At 39.9% G+C, this 20584-nt stretch overlaps 1 protein-coding gene across 1 annotated transcript in view; it reads right to left on the bottom strand.

Moving 5' to 3' along the window:
• Positions 1-7770: 7770 nt before the first annotated feature.
• LOC127423148 (proto-oncogene Wnt-3) overlaps positions 7771-20584 on the bottom strand; it is a 47163-nt gene continuing 34349 nt past the window's right edge. Inside the window, exons 2-4 of the mRNA XM_051667252.1 lie at positions 18217-18458; positions 13904-14169; positions 7771-9949 (exon numbers count right to left, since the gene is read on the bottom strand). Coding sequence (XP_051523212.1) covers positions 9470-9949; positions 13904-14169; positions 18217-18458 — 988 coding nt within the window. The 3' untranslated portion in view covers positions 7771-9469. The remainder of the gene's footprint in view (positions 9950-13903; positions 14170-18216; positions 18459-20584) is intronic.

Genomic DNA, 20584 nt, shown 5'->3' with positions numbered 1-20584 from the left:
AGACATGTCATGTACATTTTTGTTCGTCGGGTGATTGGTGGTGCTTCGCTACCATCCGGGACGCATCAGCATGGCGTTTTAAACCTCAAATGAAATGTGTTTTTTGACTACCTCTGTATGTGTTTTTTACAATCCAATCACAAAATATTTTACACCCCATTTACAACTATTTTAGCACTGACACTTGCAATTGGATCATCCGAAACGCGTCTTATTACCAGCTGTAAACAGGGGCTGTGTCTCTTTGGAGGGCTGCATGTTAGGTAGGACGCGTCCTTTGAAGGCTGCAGTATACCGAGTGTCCTCCTTTAAAGAAGCCTCATTTAAATGAGACGGCCTTCGTAGGACAAATGGAACGTAACATGGTTGCTATGACAGCACGCCACTCTTTAACAAGCACGAGCGGTTAGAGTGAGATGTGAACAAAATCCCTCTGGAAGGGAATGTATGAGGTACATTTTAGGAGAGTTATAATGATTTAAATAGAAAAGAAAATAGATTTTACAGGTGTACTTTTAGTCTAATACTTTAATTATATATTAATATAATTATGCATATTATATACTCTGCACCCATCTACTGAGGTACTTCAACTTGGGAATTAACATTACTTGCGTTTGAACATCATATTTACGGGCAAATTGGCATCATTTGTTTTAGACATTTCCATTGAAGCAAAGTGCCCACGAAGCATACACCTCATGCATCCTCCGAATTCCCGTGAAAGTAGGTCGCATTCGAAGGCTGCATTTGAAGTGTCCTACTTGCTTTTCTGAAATGAGACAGCCTCGATGAAGTATGCGGCCGACAAATGCGACCTTTGGAGGACGCAGCCTTCCAAACGAGACACAGCCAGGGTCTAAAATGACTGCAGCCAGAGCTAGGGAATGCTGTAGAATGACTTCTGGTGGAAGTCACACCCACATTTGTTTCCCCAGTAAGACCCCCCGGAAAAAGGTGGATATATCAGTGGTATTGACCCGTGACCCAAATATATGACATAAGAACAACAACCATGGCAATGATCTGATTTTGTTAAACAAGCACCATTTAAGCAAAAGAAACAGCTTTCTTGGTATAGTTCACCCAAAAATGAAAATTCCTGTATCATTTACTCACCCTCATGCCATCCCAGATAACATCCCAATAACAGTTAATAACTTTCGGTGCCTCGACACGGTCACATATAATTTCCATGTTTGGCCGTTTTTCTGCATTATGTTGACAAGACAAACTTCTGGACATATTGGCTAAAGTTTCAGCACCTTTGGATCGGACAGCTCCCGTTATGAAGCACTTAAAGGGACAGTTCACCCAAAAATGAAAATTCTGTCATCATTTACTCACCCTCATGCCATCCCAAATGTTTATGACTGTCTTTCTTCTGCTGAACACAAAGAGTTTTTAAGAAATATTTATCAGTAGGTCCATACAATGCAAGTGAATGGTGACCAAAACTTTGACTTTCCAAAAATCACATAAAGGCAGCATAAAAGTAATCCATAAGACTCCAGTGGTTAAATCCATATCTTCAGAAGTGATATGATAGATGTGGGTGAGAAACAGATCAATATTTAAGTCCTTTTTTACTATAAATCTCCACTTTCACTTTCTTCTTTTGTTTTTAGCGATTCACTTTTATGTATATTGCCACCTACTGGGCATGGAGGAGAATTTATAGCGACCTAAAAATTGTATGTTTATGAAGCAATGCAACAGCATCCTCCAGAAGCATCCGTCTGACGCAGGTGAACTAACTCATTTATCGATATTACTTAATAAAGTGAATGTTTATCACTTACTTTGTATATCTCCCTGAGTATCGATATGTTTGTGTGACATCATGCCCCTGCATCTCGGCGAAATCGGAGTTGAGAATTTCTGCATGAGCCTACAAGTTTTAATTCTGACTTAAAGATGCATTCCTTTGCACTTTTCCTAGTAGGAAGTTGTAAAATCCGACTTTCCGAGTTGAACGGAAAGCAGCACTACTTTTCAAATCTTGATCTGACACTGAATGCTCAAACAGCCTAATTTACACTTAGAAAACTCCTGATGTTGCTATAACAATGCAAAAAGCACTTACCAATTTACTTGATCAGAACTCCTTTCATGTTTAACAAATTAAGCAATCACACGGACATGCAGAACATCTAGTTTTTTTAAATCCATAAGGATCTCTTTCTCAATGGCAATAGCGGCAGTGATGACGATCTCGCGCTCTTCGCTTTCAAATTACGTCACTTAAAGCGTGATTGCGTCACTCAAGGCCAGCTAGAAGGCCTCCACTGGGACATATCCTAAAGATCACACCCACCAAGAACAAATAAATCAATCTGATTGGCTGATGAATCTGACAATCTGACTTTAGTTGCCCATTCATTTGCACTGTTGAGGGATTCTGTGGAAATTCTGAAGGCCTGAGGGGGTGGAGCTCAGACTCACGTGCTGCTTCTGCTTACGAGCTCGGCTTCAGGCATGTGATTTGTGAAACAGTTGTCACACTTCCTTGTAAGCATCAAGGAATAAATTCTGACTGGATAAACTTTTTGTTTTTCTCTATTTGTTTGTAGATTAATTAAGAGATTAAAAATACATAGGCGGGGAACTGGGTAGCTCAGTGGTAAAGACGCTGGCTACCACCTCTGGAGTTCACTAGTTCGAATCCCAGGGCGTGCTGAGTGACTCCAGCCAGGTCTTTTAAGCAACCAAATTGGTCCAGTTGCTAGGGAGGGTAGAGTCACATGGGGTAACCTCCTTGTGGTCGCTATAATGTAGTTAGTTCTCGGTGGGGCGCATGGGAGTGTGGTTGCCGCGGTGAATTGCGTGAAGCCTCCACATGCGCTATGTCTCCTTGGCAACGTGCTCAACAAGCCACATGATAAAATGCGCGGGTTGATGGTCTCAGACGCGGAGGCAACTGGGATTCGTCCTCCACCATCCGGACTGAGGCGAATCACTACGCGACCACGAGGACTTAAAAGCACATTGGGAATTGGACATTCCAAATTGGGAGAAAAGGGGGAAAAATCCAAAATAAAAAATAAAGAATTCGCCACTGCTCTTTTCCAATTATCTGTTGTCCAATGTCTGTGATTCTTTGCCCACTCTAACCTTTTCTTTTTGTTTTTCTGTTTCAAAAGTGGCTTTTTCTTTGCAATTCTTCCCATAAGGCCTGCACCCCTGAGTCTCCTCTTTACTGTTGTACATGAAACTGGTGTTGAGCAGGTAGAATTCAATGAAGCTGTCAGCTGAGGACATGTGAGGCATCTATTTCTCAAACTAGAGTCTCTGATGTACTTATCCTCTTGTTTAGTTGTACATTTGGGCCTTCCACATCTCTTTCTGGCCTTGTTAGAGTCAGTTGTTCTTTGTCTTTGAAGACTGTAGTGTACACCTTTGTATGAAATCTTCAGTTTTTTGGCAATTTCAAGCATTGTATAGCCTTTATTCCTCAAAACAATGATTGACTGACAAGTTTCTAGAGAAAGCTGTTTCTTTTTTGCCAATTTTGACCTAATATTGACCTTAAGACATGCCAGTCTATTGCATACAGTGGCAACTGAAAAACAAACACTAAGACAATGTTAAGCTTCAATTAACGAACCAAATAGCTTTCAGTTGCGTTTGATATAATGGCAAGTGATGTTCTAGTACCAAATTAGCAATTTAGCATGATTACTCAAGGATAAGGTGTTGGAGTGATGGCTGTAGGAAATGGGGCCTGTCTAGATTTGATCAAAAATGACTTTTTTTCAAATAGTAATGGTGCAGTTTTTTACATCAGTAATGTCCTGACTATACTTTGTGATCAGTTGAATACCACTTTGGTGAATTAAAGTACCAGTTTCCTACCGAAACAGCAAAATCTGTACATTATTCCAAACTTTTGGCCGCCAGTGTATATATATATATATATATTATTTATAATTATTTAATCATTATATATTGAATTATTGTTATTTGAGGGGCTTTCTCAGCTAATATTTATGGATGTGGTTAATTGTGATTAATTAATAGGCACACCATGTGATTAATTCGATCTACTGACAGCCCTAATTTATCTATCTATCTATCTATCTATCTATCTATCTATCTATATATATATATATATATATATATATATATATATATATATATATATATATAATCATCGGGTATATAATTAAATATATAATCACTGGGTGGCACCCTGTTCCTCATTGTATTATTTTATTTTATCATATTGTACTCTGGCACCTGTTTATTGTATTATTATTTTATTTTTTATTTTTTTCATTTGAATGTTCATTTGAATTAACATTTATCTTTGTATTGATAGTCTTGTATAGAGCAATAATAATAATAATAAAAATTTACAACAGCAAGTCATCGTTTGGGGACACTATAAAAATTAATGGGTTGAGCGTAAACTGACACCTACCTGTCGCAAAATTGTGCGTGACTTTTCTAGCAATTTTATCATAGCAATCTCCATACATAGTTCACTCCAAAAGGACTGTTTAGTGTAAAACATGTTGAAGATTAGCAGACAGGCGGTCAGATCTTTAAATGATGAGTTGTTTCCTCACAAAAGCAGTTTTTTCCAGCGTTGTGAAGCATCTCCTCCATAGACATCCAAAAAAAATGGAAAAAAAAAGAACGGCCTCTGGTCTCCTCGCCCGTGTCCCGCTGCGTTATGCTTTGTTTTGCTAACCTTGAAGGCTTACTGTTGGTAGAGGGGTCCTGGTGCTGATGCGTTTTGAGGTGATGCGGCTGGCCAATTGTCACCTTGCTTGACATTCTTGTTTGTTGCGGAAGCCAAACAGAAAGCTGACAAAATTAAAGCAATTGCAATGAAGAAAACCAGACATAAGTATGTCTGTCAAAATGGGATCAGTCAGTTGCTTACAATAATTTTTTCTGTTTGTGATTAAGTTAATTTTTGCTTGTCCAATGATGGATATGGAACACTAGTATCAAGATGGATAATGTTCAGCTTGACACTAATTCGTTTACCTTGTTTATGTAGAAAGTTAAAGGATTAGTTCACCCAAAGATTAATATTCAGCCATTTTTTACTCACCCTTATGTTGTTATAGCCCCATATGACTTACTTTCTTTTTCTTAACACAAAGGGAGAAATTGTGGAAATATTTTGTGCTCAGTGATGTCATACAATGGCAGTTTATGGTGACCACCTCTTCAAGCTTCAAAAGGACACAAAAGTATAATTCAGAAGTCTAAAAATTATTCCATGAGACTCATGATTGTTAAGAAAGCATACAATAACATTTGGTGCAAAACAACCCGAAATCTAATGTATTATTTATTAAAAATGTCCACTGACCATTATTCTCTGAGCTTTAGAGCTCTGAGAGTGAGATGGGGCATTCAAGTGAAAACCCATTTTTTCTACATTTCTCCCTTTGTGTTAAGAAAAAGAAAGTTATATAGGGTTAAAACAACACTGGGGTGAGTAAACAATTGAATTTTCATTTTTGGGTAAACTAATCCCATTTTTTTCCTTTTTTTTTTTTTCTTACAGTACTACCAAGTTACCACAGATTTATTAAGAATAACTGTAGGGAACTTTTTTTTTTTTTTTTTTTTTTTGCCAGAAATTATGGTTACCATGAACAAAATATTGCAATGGTTTACAAAGATTAAGTGATTTTATTCAAGTTCAAACTGGATGTTTTTACTTTAAGCAATATCACACAAGCAAAAAGGCTGTTTGGCTACAGGCATGAGGAATATTCCAGGTTCAATACAAGTTAAGCTCTGTCGACAGCATTTGTGCCATAATATTGATCATCACAAAATGTAACTTGTCTTGTCCCTCCTTTTCTTTAAAAAAAGCAAAAATCTGGGTTATAGCGAGGCACTTATAATGGAAGTGAATGGGTCCAATCTGTAAACGTTAAAATACTCTCTGTTCCAAAGTATAGCCACAAGACATAAACAATGTGCAAGGTAACATGATTTTAGTCTGATAAAATCGCTTACTACACCACGGCCTGGAATACTCGATTTTGACTGGTCAATAACGCCATCTAGCGTCCTGTTATTGCTCTGTAACAAACCGCAGCTTCACGTATCAGACCGCTCATCCGGGTCCTTGCGAGCCATCTCTCCTGCTTTGATCACTGTGCTATCTCTTCAAGTAAGGTAATAAAATATTTTCAACTCAATGTTACATGTCCATTTATTTGTTTATTTGGCAAGTTGTCTTTTAATAGGCTGAATAATGAGGAGTCAGACGGTCATTCTCACCAAAACAAACCACCAACAGAACTCCGACACAGTCTGGAGGTTGATTTCAGCTGTTCAGCGATTTCTTTCTTCTCAAATTACATAATTGCAATGCAAATAAATATTTTATGTCCATTAGCCATGTAATAAGTGTCAGCCGGTTGTTATCGCATAATAAACCCTTTCAGGGTGATACAGGACCCCTCCACTCCGCATCGGGGTCCTGATCACCCTGTCGGGTTTTATTGGGTGATAACAACGATACATTATCCCTTATTTACTAACCTTTTCTGTGTAAAGTTATAGCCAATTTTACAACTTTGTTGCATGACTATATAAAGAAAACAAACCCTAAAACCCTAAAATGATGATTTAAACAACTTTACAGCTCAAATAATACATGAGTTTTAACAAAAGAATTGATGTAAGTGCTTTATAAAATTGTAAGCTTCACATTTCTGCCTTTAAACCCTACAAAAATTGGCCCCATTCACTTCCATTGTAAGTGCCTCACTGTAACCTCGATTTCTGCTATTTTTAAAGAAAAGAAAGGACGCAGCGAGTATTGATGCTGACTACCACACCTGGAGTCATGAGTTCAAATACAGGGTGTGCTGAGTGACTCCAGCCAGGTCTCCTAAGCAACCAAATTGGCCCGGTTGCTAAGGAGGGTAGACTCACATAGGGTAACCTCCTCGTGGTCGCAATTAGTGGTTCTCGCTCTCAGTGGGAGTAGCATGAGTCTCCACATGCTGGGAGTCTCCGCGGTGTCATGAACAATGAGCCACTTGATAAGATGCGCAGATTGACGGTCTCAGAAGCGGAGGCAACTGAGACTTGTCCTCCACCACCCAGACTGAGGTGAGTAACCGTGCCACCACGAGGACCTACTAAGTAGTGGGAATTGGGCATTCCAAATTGGGAGAAAAGGGGATAAAAAAAAAAAAAAAGAAAAAAAAAAAGGAAGGATGAGTCGAAATGAGTTTTGGTGGTAATCAACATAATGCCACAAATGCTGTCGATTGAGCTTAACTTGTACTGAACCCGGAATATTCATTTAAGTAAAATTTCTCAGGACACAACTTCAGAGATATCTGTCAGGTACTAGGGACATTTTATGGATGTCATTAAAAAAAATTGCTCACTGCAGTTTTAATACTCAAACATAAATTCAGATGTGAGAGTTTTACACCTTCAGAACACCCACCTAACATCTAACTCCATTCTAGACTACTCAGGATATTTGTAGATTATCTAAAACTCTGCAAACCTACAGAAGTCAGCACTGGAATGAGTAGATACAGACATTGTGGTAAGATGCTTGTGATCATTTTCATTGAACCCTTCATTTTGCTGCGTGCCAATGTCACACAGCAGTATTTTGTTTATGCAACTATGGAGAAAAATTATTTGTTGTTAAAGGTGTCGTTATCTGTATTGTATATTAAAGGAGGCTCTATATACAGTAGCATATTAGGCAATAGAGTAAGCAGGAGTCAGTCTTAGATAAATAGGCAGAGGCTGCAAGTTGTTCTTCAAATATATAATCTTAGTTCAGACTTACAGATATATACATTGTGTAATAAATAATATTTATAAAAACATAAAATTTTCAGATTATAAAATAAAAAGGGAATTATGAACTTTAAAAGGCTTTGTACAAAACTTTGGATATAGCGGAAAGAGAAATGGGAAAGAGAGCGTAGATGTGGCCAGTGAGAGAGGGCTCCTACGGGATTGGTGTTGATGTGAACCTAGTGTAACATCTGTCATCAGCTTTGTGTAGTTAAACTTAATTAATGGGAAGTGTATAGGACTGTCAGAACATGTTGTATGGAAACCTCTGCTAGTCTGTTGCTCCATTGTGAAGCCAGTCTTTCCTGCCACTTCTTCCATTCACACACACTCACACTCAAGCCTGCTCTACATCAGTTCAAACAGCAGTGTGAGGCCATCCTCTCTCCACCACTTCCTTGTTTATTTGCCCTTGCATTTCTTTCTTTAACTATACCTCTTGTTTACCTGTTCTCCTTCCTCTATGCAAATTTCTCCTCATCAGCGAACTGTTGAAACGGAGCCTTCACAGTCATATATGAAGAGCTTTATGAAAAAGAATATGTTACAAATAATCATTGTAATCTCTAGAATTAGTATATTCATTAGTTGTTTTGTAAGTGCAAAAATTACTGGTCAGGTGCACATGAGCCCAGTGTGTTTGTCGTTGCATTCATGCATTTCACCTCATAAAACCCAGCCGTCATGCACTCATCCAGGATTTACTAATGGCTTTGTATCTACATGTTCTGCAACTACACAAAAAAAAAAAAAAAACTTTAAATTTTTTTGAAAGGATAAGTTTCCCATATTTACTGCACCGCCCACAGCTTTCTATGCTAATGTTTCGATTGCATCCCCCTGCCATATAAAGCAGATAAACAGGAGTCTTTATGTAGCAAACAGCAATATGTTCACATGTTGAACATATATGATTATAGGGAATGTGGTTTACACAATTGTAGCAGTGTTCAAAATGCACAAGAGCAGTCTGGATGTGTTCACATGCAGGGATTTGAAGCCTGTTGGAGAGCCCATGTCTCCTAAAAGGATTCACATTTGTGCCTGTAGTCCTGACCCATGGAAGATATTGGAGAGTGCAGCAAGTCTGGGAAACCTCAGGATAACATAGGGTAAGTATGGGCATTGCATTGGATTCAGTAGTATAGCAGGGCATATTAGAGACCCAACGTTCAGTAGTTAACCGGGAGATCCTCTCCCCCCACCTCTTGTTCTTTCATGCATTCTTCGTGTCAATGTGTGTAGGAAAGCAGATCCTGTTTCAGCCCCTGGGCAGTAGGGGGAGATGATCAGAGAGATATTGTTTTAGATAAAGAAGTATGAATGATAACAGCGAACAGTAGGGGAAGAGACAAGGCATTTTGTTTTTTTGCAGAATCAAGGTGTGCCACAGCAAAAATGAGTGAGAGGAATGGCAGTAGTAACGAAGGCGATCATGGTGGGCATCGCCAAGAAGCCTCGTTTGGGCCATGGAAATAAAAAGGGCACATTAGTAAAGAATTCTAGTTAGTGCCACTACTACAGTATGTGTATCACATTGATACATCGTGTGAGTGTGTGTGTGTGTGTGTGTAGGTGGTCTGCATTTGCTGTCCTCTGACTTTCCCTTCCTCTTTTCTTTAATGTCCACAAGTCCCTGTCCTCTTCACACCTGCTGCCCTTATTTACACGTGTGCACGTCGTAGACTCTCACACACTCCTGGCAGCTTACGTAGCAGCACCAGTGAAAGATGCAGTGGCATTTTTCCTTACGTTTCTCTGTCCGTGTGTTATGGCCACGGCCACAGCACAGCAAGTCACAGCCCTCGATGCCATGAGAGGACACGTTGCAGACACGGTCGCGGGTGCCAAACGAGCCCGTTTCTGGATTCGGCTCACAGAAGTTAGGCGATCCCTCATAGTAGACCAGGTCTCGCTCTGTGGGATGTTTGAAGAAGGCGTATTTTGCACGTAATGTCTCCACCCAGCCTCTAGACTCCCGGTGTTTCTCCACCACCATCTCAGAAGCGCTGTCATACTTGTCTTTCAGGTAGTCTCCCAACAGCCTGAAGTCGGGCTGCGCCCACCAGCAGGTTTTCACTTCACAGCTGCCTGACAGCCCATGGCACTTACAGCGCAGGTGCATGTTTTCCAGGATGGTCTGGAGAAGAGAAGACATAAAAAATGTATATTATTTAATTATTATCACCATTATACTCCTTATTGTGTTGTACCCCAGAATGCCTTTCAAGCGGACTCGCATCAGCATTCACACCAACTAGACGAACCAATCTTTGACATAAATGAACTCGGGTGTGCACCAAAAGTGCCTAGTGTGAAAGCACCCTTAAAATCAGAATTCACTTACAAGATCCACATAACACAGTGTCCTGAACATATTTCTGTTTTCTGCTGCATCGTGCCGGGTTTCTCTGCCCACTGCTTAACTGTACATTAACTGTACACTTGGAAGCCAGTGACGTTTTAGCAGTGTGTGGACTCTTCAGAAGGTCCCTTATGCACCGTAGGCAAGTATTCAGTGAGTATCGGACTTAATAATAACTTTACCCCCCCTTTATCTCCTCTTCAAACTTAGTGGGGACACAGGAGGCTTATTGACAGGGGCCAAAAGCCCCAAAGCCCCCCCCCATGATTGTGCCATGTTACACAGCATTATCACGTTCAGTGTGGACAGACAAATTGCTTGTCGCTGCAATTTATCACATCACATCTGGTGAGGACACAATGTAAGACTTGAACTACCTGGACTATAATGTTTTCTTCATGCTCTCAGGCACAGTCCACAGGTGTTTTTCAGCTGCTGAGCATGCAGACAGGTCCTTGCAGTTCTCAACTAATTCTTCTCTGAAGTCCTGCTTAATGGGGCATCACACTGGCTTACTATACTTTTGTTTTGGTTTGTTTGCCTTAATTCCCTGGCTATATTTAGCTGCAGAATTCCCCAGCTGCAGGGGAAGGCAGGTGTTTGCGGGTCCCTGGGGGGCTTATCGAGGGTTGCTGACATCATGTCCCGAACTCTTCAGGCCCTGGGTGGGTCCCGCAGGCTGCTCCAAAACAATGGAGTATGAGAGGCAGGTTATGCAGCTGGGGTCCTGACAGGGCCGCCTGTATCATACCTGCTCCTGTGGTCCCTCTCGACTCCTGTCGAGCACTGATCAAAGCTGTGGGCTGTTGCAGTGTGGTCTCGCCTATTGCCCCTTAAGCACCTTCAGTACGAAAGACTCCAACTCTGAGTCATGACAGCAGCAGTAATGGGCTAAACCCTGAACCCCAGTGTTATTCTTCCCTTCCTGCCTGCTTCAAACCACCAACTGTGTTTACACCTCTGTGAAGGAATTCAGTAGAGATGCAAGTTATGAGAGGCATGAAAGGATAAGGCAGGTAATTACCTAGTATTTTCTAATGAAAAAAGGCAAAAGTCTTTAGGAAAAGGGATCAAGAGACATTTGACAGATGTGTGGTGCATTAACACCTTTTTGAACTGTGGGGTAAGACCCACCCAGGAGCGCCACAAGTACAGCTTTGTTCATTGTTAATTTATCATGAACCAGCTAGCATAAAGGAATAGTTCACACAAAAATTCAAATCATTTACCCGTCCTTAGAACTGCACAAATATTAGGGTCATTGACAAATAAGGTTGTTCGAGAGGATAAAAAGGAAAATAAAAGAATCTTTTAAAATCTAGTTTAAACATGTGACAAGTTTATAGAAATGTAATCTTGTGGTTTCACAAATGTTTAAAAAACATTAAAGGGACATTTCACCCAAAAATGAAAATTAATTCATTATTTACTCACACTTGTGTTGTTCTAAACCAATATGACTTTCTTACATTTTTGGTACACAAAAGGAGAAATGTAGAAAAATGTCTGCTCAATGATGTCATACAATGGCAGTGAATGGTGACCACCTCTTCAAGCTTCAAAAGGATGCAAAAATATAATTCAGAAGTCTAATAAATTATCCTGTGTGACTCATAACTTGTTCTGAAGGCATACGATTAGGTTTGGTGAGAAACAGACTGAAATCTAATTTATTATTTAATGAAAATCTTGACCAACCATTGCCTGTGAGTGCTCATGAAAGTGCTGCCCCCGCTTGCAAGATGAGGCGTTCATGCAAAAACTTGCTTGTTTGGTACAATCAAACTACAACAGAGGTATTAACAACTGAAAACAACACAGGTGCACACAAAATCAGAAAACCGAAAACACGTCTGAAGAGTTCATTTTTTTTTATGCCCAGCCTTATTTGTATGATCCGGAGTTCTTGGAAATCGAACTGAGAGAGATTGAAGAGCGCACATACACAAAGAAGCCACAATCAGACAGAGAATACAGGAGACCACAATGGTTTGGATATTTCGCTTACCAAAAGTGAACTGGAAGAATCTGAGAAAAAGGCGGTGGGAGCTGTAACTGTCACATCTTGTCTATTCTGAACAGGTGTATGTGTGACAAATCTCCGACTGTTGAGAGCCAGACCTCAGCAAAACAGTCGGTAGGTGTGGCACCCTCAGACAAAATCAAGTTGTTTTTAACCTGGCCTGAAGACACAAATAGAAAACCAAGCAATCGAAAGAATATCCTTAAGCTTGTCGCTGCTGGTTAGGACAAAAAATACCTTTTATCGCGTGTTGTGTCATGTCTAGGACAGGGTGTGTGTGTGGCTGCCTCAGCCTCCAACATTAGTTTGTTTTCCACGTATTCTGGTTCAAATAAATAAGACTGGGCATAGAAATGCATCTCGTCTTTGACTTTAAACTCTTCAGACATGTTTTGTGAGTTCAGTTTTCTGTTTTGTGTGCAACTGTGTTGTGTTTTTTGTTGTTAATATCTCTGTGGCAGTCCAATTGTAGCAAAAATCGGCCCATCTCGTGAGCAAGGGCAGCATAACTGCGCACAGGAAAGCAACAGTCGGTCAAGATTTTCACTAAATAATAAATTCGATTTTAGTTTGTTTCTAACCAAACCTTATTGTATGCCTTCAGAAGAAGGCAAGAGTCACATGAAATACTTTATTAGACTTCTGAATTATACTTTTTGCATCCTTGAAAGCTTGAAGAGGTGGTCACCATCCACTGCCTTTGTATGACATCACTGAGCAGAACATTTCTTTTTTTTCTTTTTTTTTACAGAAAAGAATGAAAAAGAAAGTCATATTGGTTTAGAACAACATAAGGGTGAGTAAATAATGAATGCATTTTAATTTTTGGGTGAACTAATCCTTTAAGCATTTTCTACAGATACATTGATTTAAGAACTTTAAAAATGTCATGTGGTTTAACCATCAAGTTAAAATAATTATTTAGTTTAATTTCCTTGCACCTTGAATACATGATTGTGTATGCAACTTAATCATTAATTTTAAAATGTTTTTAAACATATTTTTCAAGGCAAAATATATTCTTTACAAATGTTATACTGTAAATGGTTGAGTCAAGAATATCAAGATATTTTCTCAGGGTGACCTGAACAAAATATGCCTTTTTATAAAAAATGACAAAATATTGATATTTAATTATATGACAGAATTATTTATTTTCAACTCATGCCATCTGCTGAGCCAATGTTATGTCGATGCCTATTGTTCTGTTCAAACAAACAGATTGCAATTTTGTTTGGTTCCACTGAATCGATTTCACATTGCATATATGAAGTGTATTCTCTGCCCTTCTCTTTACACATTACATGTTTAACCCTTTGGCATAGTAAATAGCATTATATTATGTTTCAAAACTGTAAAGATGATATCCACTGGAACTGACCTTGGGGAGATATAAATATTCCAAAGTAAAGGAATACTTACATTAGTGTAGTTTGCACCTGTGGTATTTCTCAGTGCTGTTTTTAACGTTATCTATAATACTTGTGATTCTAACATTAACAGTATATATATATATATATATATATATATATATATATATATATATATAAAGGTATACAGGATCACGCACACACAGTATATAATAGTACTTTATTAGTATCATCATTATTTCTGCTTTGGAATTAATTAAGACCATCATGCTTTATTGAAATAGGAGTATATTAATTGCATGGCAATTAATAATTTTCATATTCACAGTCGCTTACCATTCGTCCTGCTTCATTGTTGTGTCTGTTCATGGCAGACCGAGCATCTGGGCGGTTCTCGCGAGCATCAGCAAACTCCCGAGACACCAGAACCCCAAACTCAGCATCCTCACTGCAGCCGCCCCATTTCCAGCCCTCTCCCGGCGGGCCTTTATGGTGGGAGTCACAGCCACACATTGTGGAGGTCCCCTCTGCACATGAACGGGTCACTGCAAACGCCACTCCAGCTGATGCAATTGCATGAACAAATGCAGACTCTCTTGTTGCTAGAAAAGAAATGGTGAAAGAAAGGGAGAAATTTGTGTGATGTTTTGTGCGAGCATTTCATCATGTTTATTTAACTGTTCCTAGCAACTGCTTGAGGTTTCCTTGTTCTGAGAGACAGATAAGAACAGATAAGTCTATCCTGAGGCTCTTGTACAAGGTTTGAAGGAAATCCCTGCCTCTTTAACTATGACCCTCCAAAAATAGGAGGACAGATAACATCTATCTGTGCTGTGTCTCAAGGGCATGGATCATTTTCTGTCATAGGTTCTGGAATAAAGATTGCTGTGAAGACAGCAATCTCTTTGACAGCACTGAGACGATTGTTGCTCATGTCAGTTGTGGCTAATGCAGGCTGAGGTTTCACTGACGCTGTGTCATCTCAAAGGTGTGCTGGTTTCTCTCTGGATAGTGTTTCAGGAACTCTCTCTCTCCCCCTTCCGACTCCCACCCGTCAGAGCCCCGCGGCCACGTGTGTGAAAGCCAGCGATAATTCTGCGTGTTTGGTTTCTGAAGGCATGTGCTGAGAGATGGAGTTACGCCCCCTTTGAATGCAACAGCTTATTATGTAACCAGACACAATTGTTTCACAATCAAATCACACTTACCAAGTTCTCTTGGTCCCTTCTCCATCCCACAGGAAAAACTGCAGCTCAACCAACCCATCCAACCTCATCACACAAACATTTGTGTGGCTCAAAAGTCAGAAATTCTCTGAGTCAGACCCAGTTGATCAGGAAGGGCCATAGTGGTGTAAGATTATCCGAAGAAGAGCCCACACACACGGAATACGCTGGAAAATGCGTAATGTGAATTGCATTCCAGGGTGAGCATTGTACCAGACACACATTGCATTATCACATTGTTTACTTTGCTCTTGTGAATTTGTGACCGAAACACAGCAGCTGTTCACAATGTTGTGTATAAACGGCATGATGGATGTCATGGTAAAGTGTTAAAGGTGAAGTCTGTAATTTCTGTGCCTTTAGCAGCACTAAACGGAATTGCACAAATAATGACTCAAATGATCCAAACAGTTTTCACAAACACTAACGTTGTGCCAAGGTGCCGGAACGTACATTGCCCCAATTTAACCCCTGGTATGCATGCCTGCTCCGAAAGACAGAGGTGACGTATCTAAACTCACAATTTTGTCGTCCTTCCTTAAAATATTAAATTATGCATCGTGTCGTGCAGGGGCGTAGATTCAAAACAAGCAAGTGTAACCCCCCCTTTGTTTATACCATGACCACTGAAAACATAGGTAAATGCTTCACGCTGCAACCCCCCCCATTTTAAAAAATAAAACTATGCTCTCGGTGTCATGTATACTTGTACGGACAAATGAAGTCTATAGCTCGACTGTGCAAAGACCTGCTGTAGCTCGATTATAACTGCTCATGTCAACCTTCTAATGGCTCACTTAATAGCTGTCTCACCTTATTAAACTGAGATAGGAGAAAGTATTTTAACGTAAAAAATACAAAACACTTAAAGACTTCATGCTCTAATAACTTCACTGATTCTTTTACAGGTCTATGACAGCAGAGCAGCAGTGAGGGTGCTGTCATGTTCATGTTTGAGTTTTGCGCTTGTTATCCTGAGCAAAATCTTTTTTTTAGGACGTTCTGGATGTTTATTGCATAATATCTTTTGTCATGAATTTGCAGACTCATCTCACCCCTGGTATTCTTGTTTTATTCTTGCAGGAAGCTCATGTCCACGCACACACAAACAGTCCTTTTTAATAAAGGTTGTGTTTGGGAGCACACCTCTCTGGGTTCGTGGCCAGAAGGAGGCCCAGTTGGTTCTGGCAGGCCCAGCTGGGTTCATTACAACAGAGAACTGTGAGCTCTGGGCCCCAGGAGCTCTGGCCAAGGGCCAAGAAGAGTGCAGCTCCCACTACCTGCTGGGTCCATGAATCCGCCTTTGTCTCTTTGTTGTCACACCGTATTACCCACACAAAAGGGCCCAGCACCCTGCACCCTATAGCCCAGTTCAGCGCTGCCCAGAGCAGGGGCTGGCATTCCCAAAAGGAGCAACCCCCCCCTGTGACACGCATACAAAAAACACACATACATCTCATACTAGCCACTATGCCAAAATATAACCTTCTTTCCAAAGCTTTTAAGAAGCCCAGTCTGCACCCATCCTAACGGAGCCCCTCTCTCTCAAATGAATGGGCCAATCCAAATGCTTTACCTTAACTTTACCTCATACTGTCCGTCCCCCTCATCTTCTGCCCATCACGAAACCCCATTCCCCCCTCCCTCTCCAGTTCCCCCTGCCTTCCACCTCTATTCCTCCATGATGAGGAAGGATGGGAGATTCCCTTTCAGCTTGCTTTCATGACACAGTCAAAAGGGCGTGTGAATGGGGCGTCCGTGGGAGCCGGGCGGTAAGAGGCACACAGGGATGGCTCATACTGGCCTTCATGCACAGTAGGGGTCGAACTGAACCCTCTAGCCCTTTTCTATTGCTTGTAATCTCATTTGGCCTTCATTCTCTTTTGCTCTCTTTCTATCTCTCCCTCACTCAGTCCCTGTTCCTGTACAGGTCCTGCACTGCTACTAACTACTTCAGCATCTTAACCATCCAGAAAGTTTGTGATCTGGTGAGAGCGAAAGAGAGAATAGGAGAGACCCATTTAAGCATCCTTCCTCTCACAACTGCGTGCATCAGTTGAAGTGAATTTGTCCTTTGATGATGCCATGTCCTTGATTTGTTTAAGAAATGAAGTGTTAAGTGAAGTTATTCTTTTCCTTCACACATCAAGTGTGTCACCACAGTTATGTTTTTTCAGATCCATTCACATCTAGAGTATCAGCACATTTCTGGAGAGCCCAACTAAAGTAATCAATCATAGATTTAAGGCAATTGGTTCATGGAAATTTAATAAGTTCCCCTTCTACATGCTCTCTTTTCTTAAGCGTACAGTGGCCCTAAAAAGTATCTGGACACTTAAGCCACAGTTAAAATTGATTAATTTAATTGCATTAGATAACAAAATATCAAACCAAGAGACATTTATTTAAAAAAAGTATAGCACCAAGAACATATTTTACCAAAAGATGTTTGTTAGGTTTAAAATGATAAAACAATATATACTGTATAATGTCCAAAATTAAGATAAAAAATGTTTGGACATTTTCTGGTTGTCAAATGTTGTAGAATGTGATGAACTATACCTGTGGTTACTCTGCTAGGACACCTGTGTGAACACATAACTGACTTCCTACACTCACTTAACACTTTATTAGGAACACCTGTATCTGAAGATGTGGGTCAGGAGCTTCATTTAATGTTCACATCAACAAACAGAATGGGGAAATCTCTCAGTGATTTAGACTGTGGCATGATTGTTGGTGCCAGACGGGCTGGTTCAATATTTCTGTAGCTGCTGATATCCTGGGATTTTCACGCACAACAGTCTCTAGAGTTTACTCAGAATGGTGCCAAAAACAAAAAAACATCCAGTGAGCTTCAGTTCTGTGGATGGAAACACCTTATTGATGAGAGAGGTCAATGGAGAATAGCCAGACTTGTTCGAGCTGACAGAAAGGCTACGGTAACTCAGATAACCACTCTGTACAAGTGTAGTGAGCAGAATAGCATATCAGAATGCACAGCACGTTGAACCTTGAGGCGGACTGGCTACAACAGCGGAGAACCACGTCAAGCACTTTATTAGGACCATAGTGTTCCTAATTAAGTGCTCAGTGAGTGAACATCACAATGTCCTTGGTACCAGTTGGTTACAAGTAATTGCAAAACAAAAGATATATTAAGAAAACTGAAGTTGGTTCTGAAAAAAGTCTACCATCATTTGTTTGCATATACCACTTTTCTTTTCAAATAAAATCACTTTTATTCAAATCAAAATTTGATATTAAGTGAGGCTTAATCGTCCAAATACTTTTTAGGGCTACTGTAAACTAATGGAATCGTCATCTTTTGTGTGCTTGATTTTAGCTATAATTGCAATTTAGGATCTATTTGTTTGGTATACAGCTTATCATCTAATTCTAGTGTATGCTGCTAAGCCTTACCTTTATCAAGTACCGGACCAAATATGGCTAGATTGTCCTTGATAGTGGTGCAGTTCCACCTGCGGCCACGGAACTGGTGCTGACACTCCTGGATTCCCAGTTTGACTCCCTCTGCTACACTGGGCATGATCTCAATGTAATTGCGACAGAAGCGCAGCTGTTTGGGCACCAAGCCAGGAATGGAGCCACACAGGATGGGTTGGGATCCTAGGGATGAGTACTGCTGCCCAAGGGCCAGGGACCTGAAACATAAGCGGGGGAGGTGACAACTAGATTAGACCCACCTTACTCCACTCAACTCTTGGAACATTTCTTAAGCTTTCACTGGAGGACAGAGATCTAATAATAATGACTAATTATGTGGAAAGTAAGGACTGGAATGGTGCACTGTACTCTTTTAACTCCCCAACTCAAATTCAAGAGGAGATTCTAGCAAGGTTGATACCCTTGGCATAAATTTGGGCTGGTTCGCAAATCTGTTTGTTTGACCAATGGAAGATGGGGTGAGTTTGGGAATCCTGTTTGAAATTCCATTTTTCGACGCTAATGGCACATCAATTACACACTTCACCTTTAGTACAAAGATAAATCCCAATTCCCCATCCCATTTTTAATACAAATCTTATTTCGGACATCCTACAATTTGCCTGTTTATAAATGCGTGTATCTATGTGTGTGGTTGTGTGCTGTAACTGTGCAATAGATGACAGCAGGCATTCCTAAGAGCTTTCCCTATGCTACAAACTGTGAGCTGGCATCTGCCTAAACATGGTTTCATCAACACTTCATGGAAACAGGCCTAATCCTCTAGTTATGCCAGAAACTATTATTCTTTCACTCTGGTAATTAATTTGAATTGCCTTCTTTTTCTATCCAAAATAAGAACAAGATGAAACCACACACACAATTGTTGTTCTATGTCCTTGTTTTAACATGCTTACTGTTATGGTACAGTGGCATATAAACAACTGCCCTCTGACTTAAAGATCTCATTACTGTCGCATATTTATTTAATTTAATTGTTCGTTAACATATGCAGAACACACACGTTACAGTATGCACATGCACACATAAATCCTATTAGCATTTGGAAAACTTTCAGTTCTACAGCAGAGAAATCTGTCAAGAGTTACATCCTCATTTTCTCACAGACAACGCTATAAAACATATCAGCAGAAACATCTGAACCCAGTGACTCATAAGTGCAAATGTCTATAGACCCTGTTTCCACCTGGTATTAAGATGCGTTTTGGGTGATCTGATCACATGTGGTCAGCCCTAAATACAGGTCTAAATGGTGTCTAAAACGTTTTGTGATCGGATCACAAAATCCACATACGAATGTGGTCAAAAATGCATGTTGATACAGTTTTACTCGGCAGTCATTGAGTCTGTCCTCTGCACTTCAATAACTGTCTGGTTTGGTTCAGCTACGAAATCAGACATCAGAAGACTACAAAGGACAGATCGGACTGCTGAGAGGATTATTGGTTGCCCCCTGTCCCCCCTTCAAGAACTGTACACTTCCAGAGTGAAGAAAAAGGCTGGAAAAATCACCCTGGACCCCACTCACCCTGCCCACTACATTTTCGAGCTGTTGCCTTCTGGCCGACGCTTCAGAGCTCTGAGCACCAGAACCGTCAGGCACAGGAACAGTTTTTTCCCTCAGGCTATCCATCTCATGAACAGTTAAATTGCCCCACTGAGCATTAACTATGTGCAATACACAGTTTAGTCTTTTTTTTATATTTATCCAACACATCCAACCTCTTCTGCCATTTCATTCCTCTGAAAGAAAACACAAAAAAACATTTGCACTGTATATAACAGATTTTTATTTGCACTGTACATAACAGATTGTATTAGATTTGCACTACCCGTGTGTATGTGTGTATGTATGTATGTATGTATGTGTGTGTCTATACGTATGTGTATAATTAGTTTTATTTTTTATTTTTTATTATTATCCATGTCTTGCTGCTGTTTTTGTATTGTTTTTGTATTGTTGTACACTGGAAGCTCCTGTCACCAAGACAAATTCCTTTTATGTGTAAGCATACTTGGCAATAAAGCTCATTCTGATTCTGATGTTACCAGATTGCATCTGAGGTGTAAACACCTAGTGCTCTTAAAACAGTAGGGCCCCATATGGTTGCAAAATTAAATAATTGACTTTTATATTGTCATTGTACTAAAACCAAAAGATATGATTTCAATATTATCATTATGATCTCCAAAAGTATTTATTTTGTATTTAAAGTGTATCTTTTTTCTTATCATCTTATTTACACTATTAATGTTTGTGTGTAAACCTGAAAAGAAGAATTTTCAATTAAATGTATATGTATTTGTATATATCAAAGCAGCG

This window comes from Myxocyprinus asiaticus, chromosome 32 (genome assembly GCF_019703515.2).
Source record: "Myxocyprinus asiaticus isolate MX2 ecotype Aquarium Trade chromosome 32, UBuf_Myxa_2, whole genome shotgun sequence".
In the NCBI taxonomy this organism is placed as follows: Eukaryota; Metazoa; Chordata; class Actinopteri; order Cypriniformes; family Catostomidae; genus Myxocyprinus; species Myxocyprinus asiaticus.
Note: the sequence above shows the minus strand (reverse complement) of the source record. Positions and strands in the feature narration are given on the sequence as shown.